Source organism: Aspergillus brunneoviolaceus (assembly GCF_003184695.1).
Source record: "Aspergillus brunneoviolaceus CBS 621.78 unplaced genomic scaffold BO95scaffold_21, whole genome shotgun sequence".
NCBI lineage: Eukaryota > Fungi > Ascomycota > Eurotiomycetes > Eurotiales > Aspergillaceae > Aspergillus > Aspergillus brunneoviolaceus.
Genome location: NW_020290751.1, coordinates 399,034 through 424,141, shown reverse-complemented (window position 1 = coordinate 424,141; position 25,108 = coordinate 399,034). Strand labels below are relative to the sequence as shown.

General features: G+C 32.7%; 2 protein-coding genes and 1 non-coding gene across 3 annotated transcripts; 2 read left to right on the top strand and 1 right to left on the bottom strand.

The window, feature by feature from the left end:
- Positions 1 to 13,411: 13,411 nt before the first annotated feature.
- On the top strand, positions 13,412 to 13,907 carry BO95DRAFT_84998 (uncharacterized protein). Its single transcript, XM_025592274.1, has one exon. The coding sequence runs from the start codon at positions 13,584 to 13,586 to the stop codon at positions 13,869 to 13,871; it is 288 nt and encodes a 95-aa protein (XP_025443990.1). The 5' UTR covers positions 13,412 to 13,583; the 3' UTR covers positions 13,872 to 13,907.
- A 1,201-nt stretch (positions 13,908 to 15,108) lies between these two features.
- BO95DRAFT_t105 lies at positions 15,109 to 15,180 on the top strand. The gene has a single exon. It is a non-coding gene; the product is annotated as a tRNA-Glu (tRNA).
- Positions 15,181 to 23,230: 8,050 nt separating this feature from the next.
- On the bottom strand, positions 23,231 to 23,923 carry BO95DRAFT_430434 (uncharacterized protein; the record flags this gene model as incomplete). Its single annotated transcript, XM_025584957.1, has 2 exons — positions 23,231 to 23,705; positions 23,763 to 23,923. 2 exons carry the CDS (start codon positions 23,921 to 23,923, stop codon positions 23,231 to 23,233), a joined length of 636 nt encoding a protein of 211 aa, XP_025443989.1.
- Between the last annotated feature and the right edge of the window lie 1,185 nt (positions 23,924 to 25,108).

Here is a 25,108-nt window from a genome sequence, read left to right as displayed (position 1 = left end):
ATATTATTAAGAAAGATATTATTAAGAAAAATATTATTAAGAAAAATATTATTAAAAAAAATATTATTAAGAGATATATTATCGAAAAATATATCTAAGTTTATTATATATTAAATTATTAGTAATATATAAAATATTAATAAAAGAAAGACTTGGTATTAGTCTAATACTAAAATATTTTTACTATTAGATTTCTGTTTGTTAAATAAATAAAAAGTCTTAGTTTTTAAATAGACAAAAGATTAGTAAAATTATAGATATAATAAAAAAAAAGATATACTTAATAAAGCTGTCTAACTAAGTATCTTGATTTTTAGACTATTAGACTAGTAAAAAATATAAAAGTCTGATTTTCTTATTTAAAATATATTTTTAGCTGTAAAAAGAATTAATATATAAAATAACTAAAAAACTTAAAATAATAAAATAAAAGAAAAAGACTACTAGTAATATAATATTTACTAAAAAAAAAGAATAAAATTTATAAAAAAGTAAAATTAAATCTTTTTTTTTAGTAGACTGTATAATAATAATAATATAAGTTAGATTACTATTATAAAATTAGTAAAGATATATTATTATAAAAATATTAATAAAATATTAAGTTTAAGAATTATAAATATTAATTTAAAGATAGAAAAAATAGATATAAAATATATTTATAAATATTTTATAGTATATTCAGAAGATAGACTTATAATATTATACTATTAATTAAGATTAAAATATATTTATATATTTTAGTATATTAAGTAGTAGTACTAGTTAGAGTGGCTAACGGCCAGGTCAGGTCAGGTTAATTGGAATTTTTATACCTGACCGCCAGGTTATAGCCAGGTTAAGAAAATTTTTATATCTGACTGTGGTATAGCTAAAAAAGGGACGGTTAACTATCTTAACTATTCTTAATACTAAAACCTGCCCGCTATATCTATTTAGGCTTTAGTATAGTTAAGATATATTTAGATTAAGCAGTTATTAACCTGACTATTTTAACTATTGTCTAAAAGTATATAGAAACAAGCTTTTAAAATTAAAAAAAAATAACTAAAAGAAGTATTAGTATTTTTTTTATTTTTATCTTAAAGAATTAATCAGAGATTCTTGATAGTATTAACAAAATTTAGCTTTTTATAAAATTATGATTCTTATAGTAAGAAATATATATAAAAATATATAATTACAGCTCGGTTTAAACTATATATCTTAATTATAATATATAATATTAGAAAAACTGTATATTTACTAATAATCGGACTACTAAAAATAAATATATTATTTTTATTTTACTATTTTTTTTTTTACTTCAGCTTAGATAGTTTATTATATTCTTATTTTTATTTAAAAGAGCTGAATTATCTGTATAATAAGTTAAACTTAAAAAAAAATCTGTATAATATTATTTATATAGTCTTTTTCAGCAACTGTACTTTCTAATAACTATTTTATTAAATATTAGGTACTATAAGAATAGTCTACTATTTTTATTTTTTTAATCCAGTTAATTTTTTTTATTCTTTTTATCCAGTTAATCTTTTTAATTTATTTAATCTTTTTAATTTTAAGTACTTCAGAGACCTGCTATTAACTATATTAATCTTATTTTATTTGTTTAGTTTAACCGACTTCTCTGTATAATAATAATATATATTCTAAAGTCTTTTTATATTTTTTTTTTTTTTTTTTTCTCTTTTTATACTTAAAATTCTTGTATCTTAGTATTAAATAAATTAGTTTTTAATTATTTAAACAGTTCTTATAGATATTATATTTTTTATAAAGGGCTTTATATAAGTTTTTTTTAGATTTTTTTTATAAATATTAAAATAATCTGACTAATCTGATCAACCTGATCGACTAAAATAAATAAGATGCGGCAGGCATCTTAGCTATATTTAAAATATAATAAATTATATTTATATAAAAACATGTCTTAAAGTAAAATAAACTGTTTTTATAAAATTTTCTATTTTTTTCTTTCTATATCTATTATTTGTAGAGTAGTCTTAGAATTATAAATTAATTATAGTTATCTGGTTTATTTTTAGAGAATATTATTGAGCTCTCTTTTTCTATTTCTTAAATATTTATAAACTATAATAATATTTAAACTAAAATAAGCTTTTTAAGTTAGATTTTTTTTTCTTTCTTAAATCTTCAGATTACGTGTGTTATAAAAAATCGGAAGATTATTTTATATCTAACTTATAAAAAAAAGTGCTCTATTTTCTAGAATTAGTAGTAAAAGATAATCTTTTTTAAAGCCTGTATACAAGCTTAAAAACTGCTATTTTACTTTAGTCGGAAGAAGATATTAATAATATAAAACAGTTTTTAAAAAAATATATTATTTTCTAATAAAATTTTTTATATTTACTATATTATCTGTCTTTATATTTTATAATACCCGGGAATTAAAAATTTAGAAACTAGTTTTATAAGCTACCATCTTTGTAAGAATTATAAAAAGAAAATACTATTAGTAGTATTTAAGCAAATAATTAGTTAGATATTAAGTAAAAGATTATTACAGATATTTATTTATTTTTTTAATATAAATTTTTTTTAATTATTATTTTCTTTAGGCCTCTACAGTCTATAATAAACAGAACTTTTAGAATTAAGTCTTATACTTTATAATTATCTGTTACTTATTATTCCGAACTGTTAAGTATATTTAATTTAAACAGATAATTAATCTTATAGCTTTATCTTTCTGCTAAAAATTAAGTTCTTTTAATTAAGTACAGATTAAAGAATATTTCTTAGAGTTATTAAAAGATGTATATATACAGCTGTTATTAAAGTTTTTAAATATTAAAAGAATATTAGTTATAGTAGACTGCTGAATTAATTCTAATTAAAAAATATTTTTTATTTTAATTAGATATTTTTTAATAAAAGATATAAATTATTATAAAGTTCTACTGGACTTCCGACCGGTATCTAAATCTTATATTAATAAGAATCTAGCTATAATTATTTTATTAGTTTTATATAAATATAATCTGTTTTATCGGTTATTAGATATAATAACTAATAATATTAGTAATAATAGTTTAATATTTAGTATAATCTTATCTGAACTCTAGACTCAGCTCAGCCAAAATATTCAGCTTTATAATATTTTACTTAACCCTAATTTTGTAATAATTATTTAAAACCAGTATTATATACTCTGTCTTATTTATATAATTTAGCTTATAATTAATATTTTTCTGCAGAAACTTTAGATTAAGATCTTAAACAGTACTGTCAAATATATATAAAAGAATTATAATAAAAGTCTTAAAGCCTTTTTTAGTATTTTAAGAATTTTTAAAAAGATATATTCTAAAAGCTATCTATAAAAGACTAATACAGAGAGCTTTTACTATAGTAGAGACTATTTAGATTAGTTTTTTATAAACAGATTCTAAAGATCTTTTTTTAATAATAGCTAATAATACTAATTCTTAATTATAGATTCGGAAGATTATATAATTTGTAAATATAAGTTTTTAATACTATAAAAAATTTCAGCTTATTTAATAACTTAAATTAGGCTCGGTCTACTATCTTCTTCTTAACTATAAAATTTACTGGAACTTAATCTATTTTATAATTTACCGGATATTTAATTTTTATTAAGTAATTAACAGTTTTATTCAGCACTGTAATTATAGTAATATTAATTATTTTTATTCTATTATAATTAAGTAGAAATAGATAAAGTATCTTCTTAAGCTTCTATATTCTTTTTTTTTTTTTATATTATATCTATCTAAAAACAGTGGGCCTACTGTTTATAAGGTTTATAATATTTATAATAATCTTTTCGATTATTTGGATTACTTAATTAACCGACTAGTAAGAAAGCGGGTATTCTAAAAGAAAAAGATTTTTAGAGACTTATAAAATATATATTAAAAGTTCCGAAAATATTATTATTATATTTATTAGACAGAAGGCTATATCTATATAATTATAACTATTCTAAACCCGATATTAAAGCTTAAGAAGTTTAAAAAGAATATCTGGCTAGATAATAATACTAACTGATATTTTAAATATTAAATTATTTTTAAAAAGATGTTCTATTTTTATTATAGTTAAAATCCGGTTATTAATATACTATTAACTATCTTCGGGTTACTATTAGGCCTGGATAAAGTCTTTTATAATATCTCTAAATATCGAAGACTCTTACCGGCAGCTAAAATATTTAAAAAACTTAAGATATATCTAGATATTAAAAATATATAGTTTATTAAAATATTTTTGATTAAACTAATACTGTTCTAGGTATTATAAGATATATTAATATTTTTACTTACTAAAAGTCCCGCTGTAATCAGTTTTTTATTTTTTATTAGATAACTAAAGATTTTCTTTCAGTTGCCACCAACAGTATCAGTATTAAATATCTATTTAATAGTTTTTAAGATATTTATTATTATCGCCGGAGCCGTTTTTATTCTAATATAATTAAAGCAGTAATACTTTAGATATATATCAATTATTTTATTATTAGTAAAAAGTACTAGAATATTCTTAATAATTTTAATCCGGATTCGATCATCTTCACACCTAAGAAGTAAAAGAAGAATAAGATAATTATTATCTTCTATATTAATAAAAATAAAAATATAGATAATCTTAAAAATAATTCAGAAGATAAATTATTATTAGAAATAGAAAAACTAGCTTTATCTGAGTCTTCGAATATTATATATATTTAGATAAAGATAGAGATCCGGTTTTCTCGATTTCTTTATTATTATAATCATCGTTCTGAACAGTATAAAGAGTAGTATAATCTTATTAGTTTATTTAATATCAAATTCTATATTTTTTATACTAGATTCTGTAAATACTTTTTTTAAAACGTAGTATACCCCTCGGGACCACAGAAAAAGAAGTTAAGCAGGTCGAACAGATCGAATAAGTCGAATAAATTAAATAGATTAAATAAATTAAATAGATTAAATAGATTAAACAGATTAAACAGGTCAAATAGGTCAAATAGATCGAGTAGATAAGCTAAATCTAAATAATATTATTATACTATAATTAAAAGTATATTATACTTTGTATATTATCTGTATAAAAGGAATATATATATTATTAATTAATCTGCAGTTATTAACCTACCTGCTATACCTAATCTTTCTGACTGGCAGGTATAAACAGTTAAAATAATAATTATATCTTAATCTAATTGTAATCATATGGTTAAAATTTTTTTGTATCTTAACCTGACCGCCAGGTTATGGTCAGGTTAAGGTTAAGGTATAACGGTCAGGTTAATCCACTCTAGTACTAGTAATTAAAAGAATATAAAAGTATTTTTAAGTTATTAATTACTACTAGTATTATTAGTAAGCAGTATTAAGAATAGTTATTATATTCTTTTTAACTATAATATTTAGAAGAAGTCTACTTGTTCTATTTATATATTATAATATGCTTTTCTAAAAACTTATTTTTTTAAGATAAAGTTAAAGAAGATAATTTTGATATTTTTATAAAATAACTTAAAAAAGTTACTGTAAAAAATTATTAAAAAGATATAAAAACTATTTGTTCTATTTTCTGGATTATAAATATATATCTTATTCTCTGTATAATCTGTGTTTTTTATATATACTATAACTATAATATAATTATTTATTTTTATACTTTACTTTTCTATACTTAAATTCTTATATTTATGCGAAGATAGAAAAATAAAAATAAATATATAACTTTTTATTAGGCTTAATAAAGCAGTAGAATAAAAAGAACTTAAGATTCTTAATAAAAAGCTGCTTAATATAGGGGCGGCGGATAATATTAGTATTCTTAATCTTAATCTATAGAAATTTATTAGAAATATATTATTATTAAAAGTTTTTAGAAAGAAGATAATAGTAATAGAATATATATAAATAAAACCGAAACAGATATAATAGCAGGCAGCTATATTCTAATAAAAAGTTTTAATAGTCTTAGTATAGCTTATTTTATAAAACTTTTTATATATATTATAAATACCGAAGCGCGAGTTGTAGCAGAGCTAGATATTAAAATTTTTAATCTTAAAAAAATACTTTTTATTAATTTAAAAAAAAGTTAAATATTAGCTAATACTTATTATTAATTTTTTTACAGACGGATATTATAAATATATTATATTAAAATTAATAATTTTATTATTAGTCTTTTTAATCTTGCAGAGCTGGATTAGAAAATATTAAAACTATAACTTAATAATAATAGTATTAGATATAAAAATATATATATAATATAGCTTACATATAAGATTAGCTTCGGTAAATAAATTAATACTTAATAATCTAATATTCTTAAAAATATTCTATTAATTCTAGTTAGAAAATTAATCTAATAGTCTGAGTTAAAAAGCTGGTTAATAAAATTATAACTTAGTAATAATAGTATTAGATATTAAAATATATATATACTATAGCTTAAATATAGAATTAGTCTTACTTAGTAAATAGATAAACAAAGTTAAATAATAATATTCTTTTTATAATAAGAAACTAAGTTTAAGAACTAATTAAAAAAAAATAAAAAAAAAATTAGATATATTCTTTAACAGTTTTTTTAAATTCTAAATCAAGCTTATTTTTTTATTCTATTTTTTAAGCTGTATTAAAAGCCTTATTAAAATCGCTAATATTAAAAAGATTATATATAAAAGAATTTATAGTTATCTTTTTATTTAGCTTGTTATTTATATTAATTTAACTTTAATAATCCCAGATTTATATATCTAAAACTACTTAAAAAGAAAAATTTATAATAGATAGTTTCCGAAACTTTTTATATATATATAGACTATTAAATATTTTTATTAGATATTTATAGTTCTATTTATATATCTAAGTAATATAGTTATATTTTTTTAATAACTTTAGATATTAATCGCAGCTTGGTATACTGCTTTATTAAATAAGTCTAAGTTATAAATTATAATATATTATTTAAAAATCTAATTAGTTGATTTGCAATAAAAAGATTAGAGATTTTTAAACTTATATTTAAGCTATTTTTGTTCTAATTCTAAGTAGTTATTAATAAAAACTATTTCTTATATTTAAATAAAAATATCTACTAATCAGCAAATTTTATAGATTAAATTAAATATCTGGTATAGTTAATTAAAATTATTATATTATTTAATATAGTTTTTCTGCTTTAAAAATAAATAGTTAAGCTACTTATAAGCTTATTATTTTATAAAATATAAGATTTAGAATTTTTATATTTTAAATAGTTTTTGAATTTGTTTTTTTATTTTTTAGTATATTAAATAGTTTAATTTTAATTCTTTAAATATTATCTCTATTAACTATTAAAATTAGAAATTATTAAAATTTAAAAAAAACTACCGGTAAGTAAATTATATTAACTTAATCTAAGCTTTAAAATTCTTTAATTATTATTAATTATAGCTTTTAGATTTTAGTAGAAGAATTAGAATCTAGATAATAAAATCTAACTCGAACTAGAATAAAGATAGAGAATTACTTTTAAAAAAAATAGAATTATAAATAGTCTTAGATATTTAAATATTTTAAATAAAATATTAAAGTTTCTGATTTTTTATTTTTAAAAGTTTAGAAAATCTTTCTAATAATTAGAAGAAAGATATAAAGATTTTAAATCTAATAATAAATATTTTATTAGTTTAGAATTAAATAATACCAAACTTAGTTAAATAGTTTTCTAAAGATTTTTTATTTTTTTAATTTATTATAATATACGCTGAAAAGTAGATTATAATATAATTAAAAAATTTTAAATCTTTATTATAAATTTTAAAAACTAATCTTACTGCTAAAATTAAAATAATTTATACAGATTAAGCTTCTTTAAAGATCTTAGAATTTAAGAACTATTTTAAGTAGACTCTTTATTAAAAATATAAATAAAAGTAGTTTTTTATTTTTTTATTTTCTATAATACTAACTAACTTTAAGTATCTTTTAAATCAGATCTTCTTTTTAACTGTTATAACTAATTAATATTATATACTATTCAGCTAAATATTATTAAATATTATATATTTATATATATTCTAATTCTTAAGAATTATCTATACATACAGTATTAACTAATAATTATAATCTAAAGTTTAAATTAATTTTAGTATAAAATCTAATATTAAAATAAGCAAGATATATCTATTTTATTATATAATAAACTTTAATAGTTAGGCTGTTTTTTTTTAATATTTATTTTTTTTTTAAAATTTAATCTACTTATTAGTATATTAAGTTAGATTTAAAACACGTTCAGTTAATATTAGAAAATTATTTAAATTCTAATTTTTACGTATTGTTTTATATTTTATATTTCTAATTATATAATTTTTTAGACTTTATAATATAATTTTATTTTTTATATTATAAATATATACTTATCTAAGATATATTTTATATATAATAAGTTATTATATTTTAGAAGCTTATCTTTATTAGAAAAAATATATATTAGACTAATATATTTCTTTCTAAATATATTAATAAACTAGAAGAAATTTGGATTAAGCTAATTTAAATATTTTTTAAAAAATAATCCGCCTGAATATATTTTTAGTAATTTATTTAATATTTTTTTTTTAGTACTAGTATTCTTTTTTTTAATATTAGTAGTTTTTTTTTAGTAATAGTACTCTTTTTTTTTAGTAACAGCAGTCTTTTTAATATTACTAGTATTTTCTTTTCTAGTATTAGTAGTCTTTTTTTTAATAATAGTATTCTTTTTTTTAATATTAATATTTTTTTTTAGTATTAACAGCCTTTGCTCTAGTCTTATTATTTTTTTTATTTTTTTATGTAAATTTTATTTTTTAATATTTCTAAAGTCTTCGGAAGCCATATTTTTAAATAAAAAAATAAAAATCTTAAGAACTTATTTAAAATCAGTAATATTACTTTTTTTAGAAAATATTTTATCTTTAAAATATATTATTTTACTATTTTTTATAATAATTTGAAGTATACTAATATCTTTTTTTTTAGAATTTAGAATTAATACTAAAAATCCTAATAGTTTAACTATTAAGCTAGAAAGAGCTTTATTATTTAACCGGTTATTTAATATTATTTAAAATATATTAAAAATATAATATTTAAAAATATAAATAATTTTTTTTTAATCTAACTACTAAAAATATTTTATAGCCTATTTTTTTTAGACGCGTAACAGCAGTATATTAAAAAAATATATATTTTAATAAAATCTTTAAAAATTAAAACTAATTAAGTTAAGGTAAAAAAATATAACTAGAATTATATATTTTTTAGGCTTTTTTATAAAATATATAATAATATTAGTTTTTTTTCTTACTATTAGATTACTATAAATTATCTTTATATTAAATCCGGTTTTTTATAAAATTATTAGAATATAAAGTTTTTTTTCCGGAAACTATATCTATATAATTAACTTCTTTTTTTTAAACTATATTAATATATATAGAATTTCTAGTATAACTTGTATTTTTAGTACTTCTTAAATAAATATAGCTAGTTATTTTATATTTATTTATAAATTATTTTTATTTTTCTACTAAAATTTAGACTATATATAAAATATTTTAATAGTAATAGTATTTTTAACTTATTTTTATTTTTATAAATATTATATCTATCTAAACATCAGCTTGTGTTTTTTTATAAATTAACTATTTTAGAAAAATCTATTTTTAAAAAAATTAGTTTAAATAGAATTATACTAAGTTATAAGACTTTTAAAACTAACTAATAAAAATATATTATAGTTTATTAGTATTATAAATTTTCTCTATCTAACTAATCAAGTATTATAATATAATAATTTTTAATTCAGTAAGTTTTATAGACTTTTTGTTTTTTAAAATTAAATTTTATATTAAATATCTTATATACTATAGAAGAAATATTTTTATTAATTATCCAGCTATTTTTAAATAGAATTATAGACGTAAGAGTTTTCCGAATTATTAAATATTTTAAAAAAATATAGAACTGTATTAATTATATTTTTTTATTTAAATCTATATAAATAATATATCTTTTAAAAAAAACTTTGCTGAAAATAAGATTTATATAATAAATATTTAAAAATATAGTTAAAGTCTTTTTTATAGCTGCCGGTTTTATTATTTTAAATATTAAATATCTTTTAAGAAATAATTGTAAATATCTAATAAAATTATTATTATAGTTATTAAAAAAAATATTATTATAAATAAAAGATTAAAGTTGCTTTTAACTTATTATACAGTTTAGAATATTTCTAATATTTTATTATACAGATTATAAGCCTTATTTAGAATAATAAGCCTAAAATAATCTTTAATATTATTAAAATAGTCTTTTAGATAATTTTTTCTATTTTTAAACTTGTTTTTATATTTATATATATACTAGGCTTTAATATTTAAAATATTATAATAGCTTTTAAATATATTATAATTATTTAATACAACTATTAGATATTATTTTTATTTAAAAAAGATTTTATAGTCAGCTGTTAGCTTATTATTAATCTATTTAATATTTTTCCGGTTTTATATTTTTTTATAATATATATATAGTACTAACTATTTTATAATATTTAGAATCTCAGTCTACTATTAGTAAATTAAATATAATAGTATTAGTATTAGAATCAGCTTTTTTAATCTTTCTATAATAAGTTTATTTCTAGACTTAGTCTTTTTTTTAAAATATATTATATACTTTTAGAAATTAGTTATAAAAGTCTAATACTAAGATTTTTTAGATTATTTACTATAAAAATAATACTAATAGATTATTATATTTTTTTTAATCTAATTATATTTACTAGTAATACTTTCTGTACTATTTTTTTAATTATGATTTTAATAATAGTTTAGATTTTAATAAATTACTAGAACTTTAATACTATAGATATAATTATATTTAATAAATATAAATACTTCGGATTTTTAATCTTAAGATTTTAGCAGGCTTTTAAATAATTTTCTTTTTAATAATTAAGATTATTAATAGACTGCTGGATTTATTCTAGCTTTTTAAGCTTCTCGGGAGTAATTTTTATTAGATTATTTTTTTTATTTATTATTAGTAGAGCTTTAAAATCGGATATAACTAAATATTTTAATATTTTAAAAATATTATTTTTAATATTTTTAATAAACTTTTTAAAATTATTTTTATTTTTATTTTTATTTATTTTTTTAACAAGCTTTTCGGCTTTAGTAAGATCTTTTAACTTATTTAAAATTAATATTTAATTTATTTTTACTGTTAATTAAAAAAACTTAGTCGGATTATAGATATTTAATTTATAAAAGAGTTATAGCTGTTTTTTTTTATTTAAAATCTTAGCTTGCTACTAGAGCTTGTTTTTACTAAAATCTAATTTAAAAATTCTAGTCTCTAAGTTTTCTATATTATTTAATAGTTTTATTATTATTATTTTTATATTTGTTTTTCTCTTTTTTTTAATATAATAATCTGACTTTCTAGTTTTATATAGATTTATATCTTTTATAAAAGTTCTTTATATTAATCTAATATCTAATATTTTTAGTTATTTTATTTATCTTCGAAGTAAATAGTTCTAAAAATAAAGATTTCTTCTAACTTTTAGTTAATTTAACTAGATGAGTATATTATAATAAAAATAATATAAATCTTTTAAATAGTCTTTTTTTTTATTATTATTTATATTTTGCCGGAAGAAAATATTTTTATAATTTATCTTATTAGTATACTTTACTGTTTATAAAAAGTAAGTAAGATAGTTAGTTTTATTCTAGTTCTACTTATTTAAAATAAATATTAAAAATTATTACTATCTGTTTATTTTATTATAAACTAGATATTTTTATACTATTTCTAGTAAAATACTTTTTTTTTTATATATTTTAAGTAGTTATTTTATAGTTCGACTTAATATAGCTTAACTAATAATAACTTTAGTTAGTTAAGCTATAATTTATATAAAATTAAATATAATATTTTTTATAATTCTGTATATTTTTTTTTAAGATCGAGTTCTATTACTTACTTATTTTTATTTCTATTACTATTATTTAAATATATATTATCTAAAAGCTCTCTATATATAGCTAATAAATAGATTAATTTACTATATAATCTAATTATATTACTAAATATTATAAAAGATTATTATATATTATAAAAAATTACTATATATTATAATAGAGAAGAAAGAATATTATTATATATTATAAAAAATTGCTGGACATTGCTTTATAATTTTAAAAACTACTTATAAAAAAATATTAAAATCTTAGTTTTAAAGCTAAAATAAATATTAAAACTTAGTTTTACTTATCTTACTTACAGATAAAAAAAGATAGATATTAAGAATATTAAAAATATAGATTTTAGAATATATTTAAAAAAATAAAAAAATTAGTGCAGAGAATAAAAAGATAAAAAAAAATTAATAAAAAAAATAAAAAAATAAAAAAAGATTAGTATAAAAAATAAAAAGATAAATAGTAAGAGGTATAGAAGTTAAGATATATTATATAAAAAAAAGATTTTAGCTTTTAGTAAATAATTATATATATAAGAAATTAAAAAGGCCATATTAAGAAAAAAGTAAATAATAAAGTAAGATTTTGATAAAATAATACCTATTTTTAGTAAGATTTCGATAAGATAATACCTATTTTTAATAAGATTTAGATAAGATTATACTTACTTATATCTTAGTTTACAGAATAGAATAGTTATAATAATAGTTTAAATTACTATTATAAATAAGTATAAATAAAAAATACAACAGTTAGTATAACTCTAAGATTAAAATATATTATAATAGTAAATAGTATAAAAACTACTTTAGATCTAGTAAAAAAGATATAGTTTTAGTATAATCTATTATTTATATAAAGATTAGTACTCCTAGATTTAAAAGGCTTATAATTAGTCAGAACTTTATATAACTTTATTATAACTCTATATAACCGGAGCAAACCGCAGTACAACTACTGTAACTTACCCCCTCGGCCCGCTATGTATCTTTCCTTCGTCAGCGATCATAACCATGACCTACTTCACAGATTATCCCCTCCCCCAACCAGCTGGCAGCATAGCTAGTATAGGATCTTTGCATATTGCCTGGAGAGCCTTTTCGCCGTCCCCGAGCATATCACCAACAACATCACTTCTCTGTGCACGCAGAATCATCTCAGTAGTTATTCCTTTCGGGCCAAGTCAGCTAAGACCAAACTTTACTTAATAGGCTTCTCCTTGAGCCTCATTTCGCCCACAACCGGCGCGGAACCATATAACATCTTCGCGAAGTATAGCTCCACATTCGCTGACTAGGCAGAACTGTGGCATACTGCACCACCAGATACGACGCCCGAAGAAAAGCCATCGTTCCACCTCGAGACTTCATATTTTTGGGGTGGCTTTTTGCAGAATTGTCAGAAACAATGCCAACCGGGGTCACCGATAGGAATGTCAACAGCTTCATTTTCGGGAATGGGGTAAGTTCCCCCTCTTCTCCTCCCTCTTCCGCTTGCGCCCTGCATTCTATTTTCTACGCCTCTCCGCCTCCTTCTCCGGCGTCCAGCTTGGATGGAAGGAGCAATATCCTTTCTTCTCCTTCTCAATGCAATCGGCACATGCAGCCTGCTCAGTCATACGGTTTGCTTCCCGATTCTTTGTGCTGATGGCAAGGCAATCTCTCCGTTCTCCCAGCCCTTTCTGGCAGCCAAGCACTGGCACTGCAAAAAGGAGGTTTCTCCGTACCATTGCCCACAGAGAACCCGAGTGGGCGATACATGGGACAAAATGTGCGGAAGTTGGAAACTGAAATTCGCGGCGACCATTACATGTATAAAGGTCTTGGTCAGAACTCGCTGATATCCGCTTCTACCCTCCTATTTGATAACCCTGATGATCTCCCCGATTGGGAAGGTTCCTATTCCGCAGTGCTATCGTCTGATCCGAGGATGAAATTCCGTTCTGGTGGATCTGTAACCCGGGCAGTACGGATGGCTGTGAGCCTTATATGGCGTTTTCATGCGTTGGGATGAGACGCTATTACTTTTTCTTGATGCACGGTCATCTCTTGATATATTGAGGTGAGGCAGAGCGGCAAGAGGACGCACAATGTCATCAAATTGTTGCAAGTTTTGTTGATGTTTCTGCTCTGGAATTACATCTGCACCGTTCGATCGTGTCATCTGACCACCGTGGAGATGCTGCTATAGATGCCCAACGCTGGCTGGGAGGTCATTCATGGTTCTTCCATGCGGTAGGTTCTCGAGGAAGATCTTCAGTGGATCTTCAGCCCATGGGCCCTCAGCCTGAGCTTGGATGCGTCGGTTTACTTCTTGCTCATCAGGTGGAGGTGCTTTCGACGACAGTTCCGTTGGCTTCCAAAAGAGGAAGCACCGACACATCGGTAAACCTGTTAACGGGGGTGCTGATCGGCTATCTCTTCGCCAGTGTGCTGCTCCTCAAGAAGAGTCGCCGACGACAAATCGCTATCGGTGGAAGCACCTCCTGCAGGTCCCTCAGGGCGACCTCTGTGGAGAGAAATTCTGCATACCGTAAGATAGTTGCTAGCTGAGATCTCCTCCTTCTCCTTTGCTTTTGAAGCTCTCTTCCCTGCACGTTGTTCGTATTCGCTTGCCTCATTGACAAGGACTGGCGCCCAGATACACTGCGGATGCAAACTAGCAAAGAACATAGCTAGCTCACATTTCGAATAACCCATCCCTCTGCATCAGTGCTATGCTACCTGATGAGTTCAAGATAGCGGCAAATGACTAGAACAACTCAGTCTGATATCAGTTCCCGCAGAGCTTTCTCCATGGCACTATTGTCGAGTGGGATCTGGAATGTGTTCGGTATTCGATATTCGCATACCACTACTGTAGGGGTTTGATGTCATCGTAGGAATGGGCCAATTGCCTGCTCTCTTATAGCAAAGCACATTACGACTGAGACTCGGTGGACCGTGTGGAGATACATCTGTAGATTGAGGCCTGATGAGGTCAGCTGGTAACTGAGATCACTGCGCGAAACTGGAGAACAGTGATCTAAATAATCTTTTGGATCATGTAACAAAGTTTACGCGTTCCTGATATCTACCTCCGATATGGTGTAACGGTTAGCATACCTGTCTCTCACACAGGAGATCGGGGTTCGATTCCCCGTATCGGAATTACAACGTCAGTTTTCTTTTTGTTGTTGTTTTACCCTCGGTTTCACCGGCAAGGGGAAGGCATGAAACCATACGACTGACGAATTTCCTTCTATGCTACTTTGCCCTTCGCATTCTTCCTCGAATGCTTTTCATTATTAGCTCGTCCATAGCGATTGATCAATTCCTTTTATCTGATCTGGGTGGTGTTCGTAATTCGTATGGTTTCTTGCGATCCATCCGATCATTTAGATCACTGTGCCTCAACTTCACGCAGTGTCTCCTGAGTCAAATGGTCCATATAGCCCCTCTCACTCGGAGTAGGTGTGGGCCAATTATCATCTGACCATCCCACTATCTAGGGCTGGCACCGAGAACGCAGTTGTGATTGCTACGAAAGATAGGATAGGGGAGGGGCCTATCTTCATCAGCTTGAGGAATGCATTCTTCCGCCGCTGACACCCAATCCGAGCCCTGATTCCACGTTTTGCTTCAGTAACCAAACCCATGTAGAAGAAGAGAAATCTGTCGTCTTTTTCGAGATTGAGTGCATATACTCCGCATTCATGTTTTCGCACTCTTCCAGAAGGCCTTCAGCTTCGAATGTGCAGGTATGTTTGAAATGAACGATGTCTCTAAGCAAGGCGCACGGAAATACTCAGCAGGGTGCTCTCAGAGTGCAGGCATAAGAACCTCCAGAGTGTAGGATCATCATCTTTTCCTAGCTTTGGTCATTCTGCAAGCTCTTTTTTGGTCACCGAATCAAACTCAACCGATATAGACTCCACCACAGCACTGGGATCCTCCGATTCTTGGATAGGTCGTGCATCTGAGTCGGTCTGAAAAGCCTCCTTGTAGTGCATTATCTCTTGGGCCCCGGTTCTTGGGCCCCGGTACTGATGGGGTTTAAGGAGGCATCGGCGAAACCGAGGACGGTGCTTACACAGTAAGACAATCTTTCCTCGCTTGTCAGCCTCACGCTTCTTTTGCGTTGCAACCATGAACCACATTGTCGTTGCTGTTAGTCTGAAGAATCCGGTGGCGATGAGTGACTAGCCCCTTTGAGCATCTGGCCTAAGGCTGTGAAAATCATGCAATGACTTTCCCTAACGACTCGACACAGCACTAGACTCTCGAATGTAGCCACTCCATCCATGTCGTCGTCCATGAAGCATTCGAACCTTATTCCACACTTGTCGTGAGGTTCGCAAGGGAAGCCCCATTGTAGGGAGCTAGGATAGCACCTATATCGATGTCCTTCAACCTTGTGTACGTCCCCGGAGCACCAGAGGATGGGTAAATGTGTGCTTCTTCGATGTCCGGATAATCGGCCTTAGTGATTATGCACCGCCTCTGATCTCGAAAACCTGCCTTCTTGCTCTCTCTGGGATCACGCGGGGTGCGGTCCGACACCGAAGCTGACCGCACCGAAGGGTTTTCGTGGGGGCAGTATAGGAGTAAGTTCTTGTCCCTTGCATCGATAGCAAAGTTGGCCGAGAACTGTGCTGAAGGCAGTCTTGTACAAATATATTATTGCCAACGGGCTCGCCCAATATCCAGTTGCGGCGTCTCTTTGGAAAAAACCTTGAATTTTGCTAATGCTAAACTGTTGAGGATAGGCTTGACTCGGCGTATAGGGTAGGTCCTCTTGATCGTCGCGTCGTTCAAGGTAAGTTACTGATGAACCATTCGAAATTCACCGCTTCAATTCCGAGAAGAGGCTGACGTTGCAGCTCTTGAGAAATTTAGCAGATTGACCCGAATTGTGCTTAAAATCCAGTGGCGGCAGCCAGACAAGTCATACTCGAACTTTTGTTGTCAGATATTCAACCGCGTCTGGACAGCGTCAGGATTAGAACATCAACCCGTCTGGCCGAGAGCGTCATTGCCAGGTCTACAGCGAGAGGCGCCTCCGTCAGGTTGAACTATAACGAGGACGCGTCTCGCTGCGCCTGCGCGTCGATATCTAGAAATCCAATATCTTGCCTAATAAGCCAGCGATTTTGGTTAAAGCGGAGCGTGATTGGGGACGAAGCAAGGTTGCCCCCCTATCTGTGGGGGAGGCTATATTTTTCGATCTTACTATCATAGAAAATCTTCGAAGTGGCGTTATAGATGAGTTTTTGGCTGCGGTACTGTGTGTTTAGAGTATATGTTGTATAAGATTTGTTTATTAATCGCTCAAAGGCCGGAGCGTTCCAGGCCTCCTTATCCTTGGGGGTAGAACACAGGGGTGCCAACTGGTTGTAGTCACCCACCAGCAGGATGTTAATAGCCTGTGGTAGCTTTGTAAGGGCGTAGAATAGTTCTGGGTCTCTGAAGAATGTTGCTTCATCGATGATCAGGAATTTAGGATAGAATTGTCTTCGCAGCATTTCGGGCAGCACTCCTGTCCCCCAGTAGACGTGCAGCTTCCTGCTTAGTGTGACGATGTTGCTTGGGCTCGCATTCAGCCAGTCACTTGTTCTGGCTTTGAGCGGCAGTTCTATGCTGCGCAACCCGACAAGGGCCATGATTAGTCGGTGCTGGAGCATTGATATCTGCACGATACTGAGATAGTAGCTTAGCGCAAAGGTGCCCAGAGCTTTATGTCTTGGTGGAGAAAACCCATCAAATCTTGATCTGCCTGCAAGGCCGCCTTTATGGGGCTTTGAAGTGCTCGGTTGTTGTGGCTCTCCGAGATTAAGAGTGTATAGATCAAAAGACCTTGGATCCCTAGGCGCTAATTTGGAGAAGCCAAGCAGCCTGACGTCTTGAGCAATGGGTCGATACGCTAGATGTCCGCGAGTCGCTGCCTTTCTAAGTTTCGATAAACATATGACAGAAAGCTTGTCAAGCGGGCAAAAGAGGGATGCGCGCCAGACATTTGTTAGTTGGGCCCATGCTTTTCATAGACAGTGACGTGAATCGATTTTCGGTCATGAACGTAGAAGATGGTAGTGGTTTCGGGTTTTATGTCATCAAGCATCATGTCTTATAGTTCCGTCAGCAATCGCAGTCCAAGCATGTCGGGGGCAAACTGAGGGCATGTCAGTAGATACTAATCATATTTTTATCATCTTTGTTCATGATTCCCTCCTTCCTTACAAGGACTATCGTCCTGTATTGAGAGGACTCATTCTAGGCAGAAGACTCGAGTCTTCATACTCCTTTCCTTTCATTGTAGGCGGGTGGTTCTCGCTGTCTCGATCTCTGACCCCTGCTCCACCTAGCCCACGCAACCTTACCAAGAAATTAAGATGGCGGATAATTCAACCATTGCTGCTGGTCTCTGAGCTTGTGAAGTGCTCGAGAAACTGACGCAGTAAGACGCGTGCCTTCTGCGATGTAAGGTGCCTCTCCGCCCTGCAAAATGCATTCGTGGTAAGGTCCAGATCCAGTGAAATACTCGACAGAATCTTTCTAGACTTCCAGAGTCAGACAATGCCCAGTAACTGAGCCCATCGTACTCGAACTTAAGTAAACGAAACGCTGCCCGAGCGCCTGGCCACCGGAGGTCATCTCTGCGGTCGATATCCTGCGATACAGCTGGTGCGATGCAATCGCCGCCATCAGGAGAACTTGCGTATCAATTAGCCATAGATCCAATCACCCTTGCAGAGATACCAAGCTTACTGTAGGCGCACGATGTCCTGGTTCATTTGACCAGACTTGCGAGGCTCATAGACGTGCCTCATGCTTGGCTTTACCCTCTTTCGCTGCGTGTCTCTGTGCCTCACTGTGACAGAAGCCTTTGGGATTGAGACCTGATTCGAAGCACTCTATCTCAAGGAGCAAGGCAGCTCGTGCGGGCCCGACCAGGCACCATCAGCGGGACCCGATCCACAGGCTTACCGCGGGCTGCGACAGCCGCAATCGCTTGAAAGCACTTGTTCGCTAAGGTTCCCTTGGTGTCGTTCTCGCATTACAGCTGGAAATGACTCGGCTGAAGCAGAGACCGCTTGGACTGCCTAGAAATGACTAGATAGGTCAGGAACCGGTTCCTGAAGGTTTCAGTAGTCTCATTTAAATCGAGTGTCGCGTATGTCTTGGCTTCCGCTTTGAGCTGGGTATCATCTACTGGAATGGGACTGTCAGTAATCTCATTGTCATCCGCTTGGTCAGAGTCATCTACAACTGAGTCAGCTGTATCGAATAAAGCGTCGTCGTCACTCTCAAAGGTTGCTTCAGCTATATCAGGAACTATTCCTTCATCAAGAATTCCTCGACACCAGATGACTCAGGCCAGTTGGCATCGTCCACAGGGACCTAGGCTCCAAATTGGACATCTGACTTCCCGATTTTATCTGCTTTCGTAATCCGCTTTATGCGAATTCCTCATCTGAGGGTAGGCAGTCCCGAGTCACAGGTGTCAACATGAACCTCATTCTGAAGAGTTTGGATCTAGCGTTGAGAATGAGGGATTACAATCCGTATGACCTGTTCGCCAGTATCGTGATGTACGTCAAGCCTCTCATTCGAAGACATAGAACGACTTATCTTTGAGTAAAAGAGAAAATTTCCGTGGCTTTGTGAGCATTTTGTCTTGTCACGGCGAATTCCATCGGCGCGAATTCCATCGGCCTGCATGAGAGAGTGCCTGTTTGAACTTGATAGTGATTTGAAGGAGATGGGTCTCCTTGCTTCTTACTTCTGCTGTCGCCGTTGACAGCGATATTATGGTGAAAGGAAGATCATCTGTTTTAGGTCTCGCCTCTGTGGTGTGGATTCTCCGTCCATGCTGGAGCTTTGGGTGAGCCTCGTTGTAGGGTTGCCTGTCGCTCAGTGTCCATTTTGAGACCTGATTATCCTTATCAGCTCATGTATTCAATCTTAGTCTGTATTGATACTCAGAATAGGCGCGTCAGGTCGACGGGGGGCATCCAAGAGCGAAATCCAAGGAAACCGTGCTGCCAGAGTTGACCGGGAACCTGTATCCAGGCCTTGTCACCAACTGCTACAATGCCGTACATAGTATACCAAGCCTGACTGCTATTGTAAACGCCCGCCAGGCCATGCTGCAGCTCACGCTTGAGCACCGACCAGCAGTAATTTCCCTTCCAACCAGGCCGACTGTTACGCGGAAACTGTTTGGCTTTGAAAGTTATCACCTTCTGCTGCTTGTGAGAGGCACATTGGCCGTGTATCTGGCCCTCTGGTGGGTGTATGACTCTCGCTCCACACTATAACCAGTGCAGAGGGGAAGGTATCTGGGAACATGTCTTGTTTTTATGGTTGTTTTCTTCACTGTCTGCTGACAGGAGGAATTGGAGTTTCAGGGGCAAACACGAAACTGCATACTTTGAGCAGCAACAGCATCTCAGCCCCACAATCAGGACGGATCACTTAGGGCAAGCCTTTCCTGCTGCAGAGCGTTGTACAAATGGGCGGTGTAAATGGTCAAACCCTCGATGGTGAGAAGCATCGATTGTCCCAAGTGCGATAACCTGAAATTATATCATGCGCATTGTCCCCTCCTCAAGTTCTTTGTGGGTGTCACGCATGGGCCTTCCTCTTATCGACAAGGTGAAAGATTCGTTCGAGGCTCTGACCAGATCTGGGTCTTCCTACCTGACTCGACTCTGTTGCCTACCCATACGATATTTGTCGGAATCATCCGGTGCTGGGCGAAAGGACTGAATATCTCTTCCAGTCAAAAGTCCAAACTTCATTGCATGAACACGGGTCAAATCCCAAACAAACTCTCTCTCTCGGGAGACATCTCATAGAAAGCTCCCTTTCCGATGACACCTGTTCCCGGTGGCTGGAAGCTGGAAAAGCTGCCTCATATAGAGATAGTTGTGACTCCGATGTAGAACATATAGGCTCTGGGAACCTATCCCGTGCTCTTTATTGGCTTTGAGTGGGCTGATCATAATTGGTGTGTGCTTGCATTTGATCCTACCAAGCTTGGTAAGCGTCGCCAGATAGAAAATCGGACTAGATGACACCCCTCTCCATCTCCTGGGTGATTGATGGCTTGGTAGAGTCTAATCCGTACCGGTGAGCGGCATTAAGCAGCACATTCGGATGATTGGTGGTAAGCCGCGCTAAACGTTCTTACAGAGCAGCTGGATAAGAACGATAAGCCCTCATCGTACCACTCAGTGTCTGTAAGGGGTTCTCTCCCAAGGTTCAGCAGTTTATTTGCCCTGATGAATGTCCTTGCAGTCCTCTGAAGTGTCATCTTGCGCGTGAGACCCTCAGTTCGTCCTAACTCTGTAATTGAAAAAGAGTCTCCGCATCACCTTGCCACTTCTCAGATATATTCGTGGGACCTTCATTGATGTCCTGTCTTGTTCTGACAAATAAGAAATCTCAGCAGGAAGAAGATAGAGTGTCTCCCGTGACATGCACGGCAGACGAACCTTCACAAGCCGGAGTAGTCTTCAGTATCCTGCTCGACATGATGACGAGAATCCGGGTTTCGGGCTGGTCTTGTCCGTGGAAGACCGCGTGCCACCACAAATTGTCGAAGTCCCGGGATAGCTGCTGCGCCTGCTCCTTGGTCCGACTTTTCTGGAGTGTCGGGAGTTTTGGTTCCTTGCAGTAAGCACACGGGGTCAATGAAGATAACGGAGTACGTATGAAAGAAGCCATCAATGCGAGTAGTCGGCCGCATTGTGCGGCAGTCCCGTTATATTAGCCCATCAATTGACGGAGGCCGGGCTCGACTGAGCACCACCGTCGCACACTCACCCTAGAGGTTGAGGCCGACGGAGGCCAGGCGGTACGTCGCCACGAGCACCTCCGCACCGCTGTCCTTGCTGGTGAACGTGGCTGCGACGTTGCCTCGCTCCTCCGGGGACTGGTAGGCCCACATCTGGCAGACGCCGATGCCAAGCGTCTGAAGGAACATGGTGAGGGCCCACTGCGTGAGGAGCCAGCGGCAGAAGAAGATGATGCGCGGCGGGCTCTTGGTTCTGGAAGCGACGAGGTACCTCACCTCCTGCAGGTAGCGGGCAATATACTGGAGCTTGGGCGAATCCCACGCGAGCCATTAGGCATTCTGGACGTCGTTTATGAAAGGCATCTGCGAGGTGTCGGTGCGCATGTGCAGTTGGTAGTAGGTGAACCCGTGGTCCGGCTGGGCGAGACGCTCCCGGAGCCGGTTGGCGAGGCCGTCCTCGGACGAACCGGTGCAGGCGCCGCCCGCTTAGCCTGGGCGATTGCTGGCGCATCGGGCTGGTCGAATCTCGGGGTGTCGAACATGTCAGGCTCCCAAGTAAGTAGTCTGGAGGTTATGCTTCGCTTTCCTTTGAAATGGCCTTGACTTCATATCCTGGTGATATAAAGCCAAGCATATGGAACTTGATATGGGATTAAGAAGCTCGCATATAGACCTTCGTATAAAGCGTATAATCGATCTGGACTGAAGCCGACCCATCATTCCATATTGCCATTGCCGATCTCGCACGGGGCTCATGTTCTGACTTGAGTCCTCTAGTAATGCCAACAAATATGTTGTTGGCGACGTCGCCTCTCTTGATCGGAGTAGAGATAACGGGGTTCAGTACAACCCTTTCCAGAATCCGGACACGAATCATATCTTATCGGTTCGATACAGAGCTGTCAAGCACCTATGAAGACAGCCAGCTTGTTGTTACCATTCAATAACGTGGTGAACATGAATTAAACATCAGGCTGTGCCATACCTTCATCTCTTTCCTGGCTGTTCGACAGCTGCAGTCTGGCTGCCGGCTCGAGGGCTGCGGAGCAGTCACGCTTCTCTTTATAGCTTGCTGCTCATCCGACCGAAGAGAGGTCAAATTTGTATTGCTCTTCTTTTTCTTTCTTGGAAGTGGCTCTGGTGCATCTGGTCCCTCACAGCTGTAAGGTGATTAAGAAGCCGTGATATTCGTGCCCCATCTCCGCTGGAGAGCGAAGCTGTCTCCTGCTCCATCGTGAAAGACCTTCGACGTGGTCTCGTGAATATGTGTTTGCTCCTGTACTGTATGTTGAGTATGCAGGCCTGATAGTCCCTCTCAATGAGCCTTTCGACAGCCGAGCTGAATCATGCTTCACGACCCTGAGGTGTAAAGCACATTGGCGACAGCTGGTTGTAGTCTCCGACGAGAAGGATGCTACTTCCTCAAAGAAGTTTTGTCAAGACAAACAACCATTCCGGATGATGAAAGAAAGTCGCCTCGTTGATGATAAGGTATCTGGAAACTCTCGCCGCAACATCTCGGGCATGGTCAGTGGATTGGTTTACCACAATATCAATCTTGCGCATCATGATATTCAAGACCTTTCGACGGGACTTCTCATAGCTACAAGATTCCCCGCCACGGCTGATTTGCCCAAACAGGTGGGTCAGGGCTTCCATAAGCTTATCAGAGTCTTGACAGTCCTCTTCCAGGGCCTCAAGATAGCTCGCAGCCATAACAGCGAGACCATCCCCGATATCGCCGCCCTTGGACGCCCCCTGTTCCTTGCACTGAGCCTGTATGTGAAGTTCAACGGCCTGGCAAAGCTTGCCTGCCTTCATAAGCTGGCGCGCTACCTCCACTTTCTCTGCTGCTCCCGCCTTCCCAAGGCGCTCAGCCTCTATCATCCATGATGAGCTAGCGAAGTATCAGTCCTGCTTTGATTGATAGTTGATGCCTTTGGTACGGACTTACCACTTCTTCGATAGGCACGCCCATTCTCTCCAGCCCTTTGCGATGCTAGCACTTCTTTTGGACCTGATTCTGGTCTCTCTGGAGATTAAGCTGATAGACTGATCGAATATATTACCTGTGCCATGGCTGCCGAATGCTACTGGCTTGTCCATACCAGGCATTTTATGGCCTTCGCTTCACCACCTGATTCTCCTGTGCAATGCCCCCGTTGTGCCGGATGCCGCGTAATTTGTTGATTTATTCATAAGAGCTCTCCAATGAAAGTAAGGCGGAACGACTGAAGCCATTGCAGCCTGAATTGTGGGGGGGGGGGGGAATAGAGAATGCTCATCGAGAAGGACAACGAGAGCAGAAGTGTGAAAAGGAAGGTGATAATGATGTTTGCGTCGGCGCACAGGCCCCAGAGATGCTGTTTCTGTTGGAAGAGCGAGGTCTTTCGGTACTATGGCTTAAAAATGGATGCCCTCTGATGTTTAGCAAGTCCGGTGTCACGACTGGGGGTTTGACTCGGAGATCAATGCTGTGAGAGTCTTGCTGTCTCAAAGGTGTTGCGGGAAGAACAAGCACCAGGAAGTCGTACACGGTTAGCGACGGCGTCTCCAGTTTCGGTGGAGATCAAGTTCTAGCTACCTAGTTATGAATGTATGATTGAGCTTTAGGAAAGAGAAGATAGATTGCCAAGGACTACTTCTGACTTGGCTTCGACGATGTGGGCTTGAAAACAGGGGAACACGAGCCAGCGTTTGATGTATTTGGAGTATACCAAGTACTGTACAAGCCTGAGAACTTCTCATGTTGACTCTTGAAGATGGAAGATGGAAGATGGAAGATGGAAGATGGAGGATGGAAGATGGAAGAAGAAGAATGAGAGAAGAAGTACAGACTCAGGGTGTAAGGAAGTTGGATACAGAGGAGGAGGGGAAGAGGAAGGAGAGGAAGAGAAGGAAGAAACCGGAGGAGCTTAAGCATTGAAGATCCAGCTGTGTAGCTGCAGCCTTCAATGAAAGCGCAGTTTCCTGCTCGGTGAATACCCCATCTAGCAACAATTCACACCGTCAATCAACATCCTCCTCAAGACAATGCAGGATCTATTCACCCAGACCAGCAGTGAATAAGCCATTCCTAGCCACCACCAGACAGAGACTACAGTATATACCAACCGAATAAGCGAGTCGGCCGAGAGCAGGGGACGCCCTATCAAGACCAATCTTCCACCAATCAAGGGCAGGAACCACTCGGAAAGGAAGCCGAGCGATAAGTGCAGGTGCGAAGGGCGCGCGGGGCACGTGGGGTCGACCTTCAGAGCTCACGTTATCGAATTTCCCTATCACTTGCACCGTCAGGCA

Excerpts from the sequence above, each read along its gene's own strand:
- BO95DRAFT_84998 (XM_025592274.1), top strand. The coding sequence starts at position 13,584 with ATGGAAGGAGCAATATCCTTTCTTCTCCTTCTCAATGCAATCGGCACA.